General features: G+C 27.7%; 1 protein-coding gene across 1 annotated transcript; it reads right to left on the reverse strand.

Moving 5' to 3' along the window:
• Window positions 1-2,904: 2,904 nt before the first annotated feature.
• LOC106752799 lies at window positions 2,905-4,096 on the reverse strand. Its single transcript, XM_014634572.2, has 2 exons — window positions 3,817-4,096; window positions 2,905-3,144 (listed from the first exon to the last, which is right to left on the reverse strand). Exons 1-2 carry the CDS (start codon window positions 3,988-3,990, stop codon window positions 3,016-3,018), a joined length of 303 nt encoding a protein of 100 aa, XP_014490058.1. The 5' UTR covers window positions 3,991-4,096; the 3' UTR covers window positions 2,905-3,015.
• Window positions 4,097-5,857: the final 1,761 nt, after the last annotated feature.

Consider the following 5,857-nt stretch of genomic DNA (forward strand, 5'->3'; position numbering starts at 1 on the left):
TCTTTCTTTGTATGGGATTGTAGTAACGTTGCTAGAGCGTTTTCTTCTATTCGGAGCGTTGCTTTTCTTCTTTCTTTGTATGGGATTGTAGTAACATTGGTAGTCTTTCTGCCGACGTATTTAAAATAGTGAGTTTCTGCCAAAGTATAATAATTCTTCATATTCATAAGTCACGAAGAAAGAGAAAAATAGACTTTACGAGATACAGACATTACAAGAAAAGTCAAATTTGATGACATTTTTTAAAAGTATTATATAAAATTATTTTCATGTTTAATCATAATAAAAATTAGTTTTATTTTCAAAATACATTTTCTGTTAATATTAAAAAATAACTTTTTGTTGTTGAATTTAATAATTAAAAGCATATTGAAAGAACACTTAAGAGCTTTTTTAAATAAAAAATACTTATTGAATTCGAAAGAACAATGATAAAAATAATACAACAAAAATAATTGAAAGAAAACTTGTATTAACAATAGAATCTTCTATATATAAATAAGACAATACATATTGCATTCGACAATTTATGAATAACATAAAATTGTTAAAATATTGTTCATGGTACTTTTTTCTGCCTTTAAAGAATGGAAAAGTTTACATGAATATAAAAATATTTTCTACACTACACACCTAATAAAACCTAATATACTTTCACTTCTTTTACTTAATTCTTCTTAAATTAAATTATTTTATATTTTAAAATTAAAAAAAATAAATTGTGATGTATTGTCTAGGTGCAGGGTAAAAATGAAAATGTCTATCATTGAATAGCACAACTAGAACTGGGGAGTGAGACCCATCATAAACAACCTATCATAAACCAAGATAATCATTCAAGAGAATAGAGACGATACGTGAATCTTGTAAGGATGTCTCTCCTTATAAGTGCAATGTGTACAGTAGAATAACAAAAGATTGTATATTTTGCATCTTGTACATTGCTTAAGATTAATCCTTTTTGTCTTACAGGCCACCCTTTCGTCTATATTAAACTTACTTTAGAGATTTAAAACTTAAATTTGTGGGCTTCAATTGTATAAGCATCAGGATAACTCCCTATGATGCATGATATGATATGAAAGAAAATGTCAAAACCCTCTTGGTTGTCATAATGATGGATAACATGTTTTGGTCAGACTTAAATTGTTAGAATAAAGTATTAAGAAATTTGTGCAGATATAAGAAAGGATGAAGACTTTGAGTTGATAGAAATCTATACAAGAATGAAAACAAATATTATGGATGAAAAGATTTGTGAAATTTAAATTTGGACTATTAGATTTAAAAAAAAAAAATCTACAATTCATATTAATTGTTAAAAACATTAAAAAAATATAATTTACCATCGGCTTAGGTGATACAACACCTTAAATAAATACAAAATTTAAAATAAAATAACACTAAACCGATAATTATTTTTTATATTTTTTATATTTAAAGTTTGATACTAACTTAAATAAAAAAATATTAAAAGTAAATAAGGTTTGTATGGGCTTAATCCATGTTAATCTTATTTATACTAATTTTATTTATTTATAATTAACGTTTCAAAGTAGACACAAACACAAATATATATAAATGTTTTAAGAAAATTTTTAATTAATTAAAAAATTTTAAAATAATTTTCGGTCCTTTAAGTTTTTCTAGTCACTGCTATTATTTGGAAAGTAAATTATAATGTTTTCTAGTAGTATATTTTTCTTAATAAATGAAGTTTTTTAGGATAAAACATTGGATAAAATAGAAAATCTAGTTTATTTAAGTTTAGATAATATAATTTGAACTAAATGGAGAATGAAAATGTCTATTGTAAAAGGTTTATAAATATGTTTAAAGCAATTTATTATTCACTTTTTATAACATTACAAATGATTTTGAGATTATTCACGAATTTTAAAATTTTAATAGTGGCATATTTTATAAATACATTTACTCTGTTGATAAAATCTATCACTAATATATTTTACATTAACTACAGAATTTTTTTGGTTAAATTTATCGATAATTTTAAATATTAAATTTATCGATAATTTAAAATGTTTATTATAGATGAATTTATATATTTATAAATTTGTTGATAAGAGAGTGACAAAATCTCTATCAAAATATCGGAGGTGCACAAAGTAAAACTCACAAGCTTGGCTAGAGCCAGTCACTATGTGTCATTCTTCGGCCAGAACCTTTGTTGGGGTTTCGGGCAGCGTCATCGGTAGCGAATAAAAAGGAATGTTGAGATAATAGTCAACGTCACAAATGACAAAAAAGATGATGGGTTTATTATTTTGTCTATTATTTGATGTGTGAAGGAGGCGAAGGAGAATAAAAAAAGATAAAAATAAAAACAATTAAAAGTGGAAGGCTAAAAGTAAGAAGAAGAATAGATAAGTTTAGAAGATAAACTAAATCATGATATTTAATAATATTTTTTTAATAATTTTTAATTAATTTTTCATTCGATAATTACTAATAAATTTTATTTTTTGTAATTATTGAAGTTCAATTACTAGATATTTTTCCTTCAACTTTTATCGACAAATAGAAATTTTATCAGCAAAACTATCAAACACACTTTAACTATAAATTTCGATGCGTTAAAAATCTATCAAAAAAAAATTGTTAACAATGAATTTTTAATGTTTTCAACATATTTTGATCATCAATAATATATGTATTTTTTCAGTTAAATTTTATCTCTCTAAACCTTAAACTCTCTCAACTGGTAATGATTTAGTCTATAATTTTCATAGTTAGATTAAAACATCGGAATAGTCTATAATTTTCATAATTGGATTAAAACATTGAGAAAGAGAAAGTAACATAGATAAATCAAAATAAATCAATAATAATCTTGATAGAAAATAATTGAGATATAAATATATTAAACGAAGAAGCCAAAATCCATATGGTCAATTTAGACGAAAGATGTAGTCAATTTTTCTTGACCATTGAACAGAAAGAGAACAAATTTTTGTATTCGAAATATAAGGCAAGCATGCAAACTATTCTTCATCATTAGGCCTCAGTCTTTGTCACTTCTTCTGCTTTTGGCTTCTCTTCTTCAACCTTCACCACCCCACTTTGAGCTTCTTCTGCCTTTGCTTCATCCTTTACTTCCTCTGTCTTCAATGCCTCGTCTACTTTCTGCCAATACAACCTCACAATTATTAATAGGCTAAATTACCAGCATCCTATTTTAATATATATCAAGTGTAGTTAATTTGGTTCTTTAAATTAGAATTGTGAAAATGGGTCACAATCTGCGGACTAATTTGGCACACCATGGGTTCAGGTTGAGTTAAGTTTGAAAAAATTGTATTTTTTTTATACGGGTCAAATTTCAACCTGGCTCATTTAAACCCATGGTAGACCGGATTGGCCCACCAACCCACCTACCTAATTTTATTTTATTAAAATTTAATATTAATTTTATAAAAAGATATTTATTTTTTTTTGCTTGAAAAAATCATTTAAGTTTCTTATTTTCAAAATTAATTACACACCCATGAGAGTGAAATTTGTTTAGATTTGAATTATAGAAAGTTTGTAATTTTTTTTATTTTAAAAAAATTGTAATTAAGTTAGCTAGTGAACTAATCCCTTTATCCACCAACCCGTTTACCCACCAACCCGTGGTGGGTCGAGTTGGGTTCGAATTTTTCTGGCTCGCTAATAAATGAGTCGGATTGAGTTGGCTCACTAGGTAACCAACCCGTGATAGCCCGAACCGGGTCGGGCCGGGTTACCCGTTGTGTGGTTGACAGCTCTACTTTAAATAATAAATGTGATTGAAATTTGAAGAACAAAATGTGATACCTCATCAAGCAAGTTTCTTAGAGACTTATTCTCTGCATCAGTTAGGGTTTCCTCAATCTTGTTCTCAATATTTGCTTCACTCTCCTTATGTTGAACCTCAACCTCTTGGGTCACAGGCTCTGGAATGTCCGAAGGACCCTCATTGGTCTTGGGATTGCTACCACAGTTTCCCATGTTCAATATTTGGTCGGGAGAATGAACCAAATTTAGGGTTTAGGGAGAGAGAATCAAGTTTACTTGATCGTCCTCCCTCTAAATACAGGCTTTAAGAAAGGTTAAAGGATTGTTATTATTGCTGTTGGGTAATGCTTCATCAAAAGGGTTTATAAAGGCTCATTTTCTTCTTTCTTTTGGATTTGGTGATTGGCTCGCAAAATTTTGAGGAGACCAATGCCTCCTATTGCTTTAAGTTCCCACGCTTAAGGGTTAATATTTAGCAAATGGTTAATTGTAAACTTTGCAAATACATCAAATCGAAAACCACGGGCCACGATTCTAGTAAAAAACCTAAAATAACTACGTCTTTTTCACAATTACATAGAAATAAACATAGTATGCGGTTTTTAGGTCCTTTTCTAACTTTCTATGTACGTAATGTCTATTAATAACTACTATAATACTCTTCATTTTATTCTATTTATTTTATATTATTCGATCATTTTAATGACACACCCTTATTCATCAACACCAGCAGCTCTGGCTTTTCATTTTTACAAGGGTTAAATCCTGTATTATCTTGGTAAACTCCTGGTAGATTTCAAAGCAGTGTTGGCCACGTGATGAACCAGTCAACAAAGTTCTGATTCTTCAAATTAAACCTTAATTTGGGGTTATAAATCTTCTATTAATTTGATTTTTTATTTTAATCATTAGGTTAAAAGTGTGTCTATGCAAGTAATTGAAGCAATGTGTTGTGTAGGTCATACAATTATAGGTATTTTATGGGAACATCGTAAGATATGCATAACACCACTCTCTTGTAGGAAACAATTTTACCTTAATTTGTTGAGGCAAGTCACAGAACGATGCTAGCAAAATATTAGCTGATATTTTTTTAGTATATATCTTTTCTATTGTTTTTTTTTTTGTGTGTGTGAAATTTTGATGTTAATTCCACTGAAAGAAATAGACTCTCACATTTTTATCCAATACAATAAAATGGATATATTTAAATATTCTAATTGAAATATATATCAAGTACATTTGTTTTAAGAAACGATAAAATATATGTCGTATGGAATGAAAAGACATGTCGTGTCTAGAGACAAGTTTAAAACTCTTTTAGGCTTTACGCTAAATTTGTTGAAGTGAAGTTAAATTTATTTTCGTAATGTTCATTGTTTTCTTTTTAAATTTTTAGATTATTTATTAAATTTTTACATTTAAGTATTTGTTATAATATTTTATTAATCAATAAAACGATTTATTTGTTCATTGCATTTAAGTGCACGATGGATCTCAGCTAAAACTTAAGTAATTTAAATTTTCGAGAAATATATCTAAAATCAATATCTATACTAATCTATAATCTATCTATATTATATACAAATCCTCATTTTTTCTCCTAAACCTAAGTAATTAATACTAATTAGGGTCTTTCGCACCTTGAATTAATATATAAGCAACGATCCATTCACTGTATTCATATTGTTATATAAATAATTATTTAATACTCTAATAAGTAATTAATACTAATGAAAGTGCATTGTGCCCATAAACTATACTTTTCCTATTAATGGTCATGGATGGTTCTGAGTGTTCTTGAGAGATAGAATATGCTTCTACTAAAGTTTTGGTTTGTGATTTATACTATGCAAGACTTCCAACATGATTATACATGAAAGTAGGTTTTAAAACTTAACTCAACTCTACAAAATCAGTTGTAAGATGAGGTTTGCACCTTACTTATATATATTATAATTTGGTTTTATTTCTAGTTGATGTGGGACTTTCAACATGATTCTGCATTAGTTTTTGCTTGAACGTTTGGTATAGAGACCTATTGCTTCAGTTTTGCCATCACGAGAATCTTCATCAGCTT

This window comes from Vigna radiata, unplaced genomic scaffold (genome assembly GCF_000741045.1).
Source record: "Vigna radiata var. radiata cultivar VC1973A unplaced genomic scaffold, Vradiata_ver6 scaffold_48, whole genome shotgun sequence".
Classification (NCBI taxonomy): domain Eukaryota; kingdom Viridiplantae; phylum Streptophyta; class Magnoliopsida; order Fabales; family Fabaceae; genus Vigna; species Vigna radiata.

Coding starts and splice junctions, on each gene's coding strand:
- LOC106752799 (XM_014634572.2), bottom strand. CDS start 3,990: ATGGGAAACTGTGGTAGCAATCCCAAGACCAATGAGGGTCCTTCGGAC. Junction 3,145..3,816: donor TAAGAAACTTGCTTGATGAG/GTATCACATTTT, acceptor TTGTATTGGCAG/AAAGTAGACGAGGCATTGAA.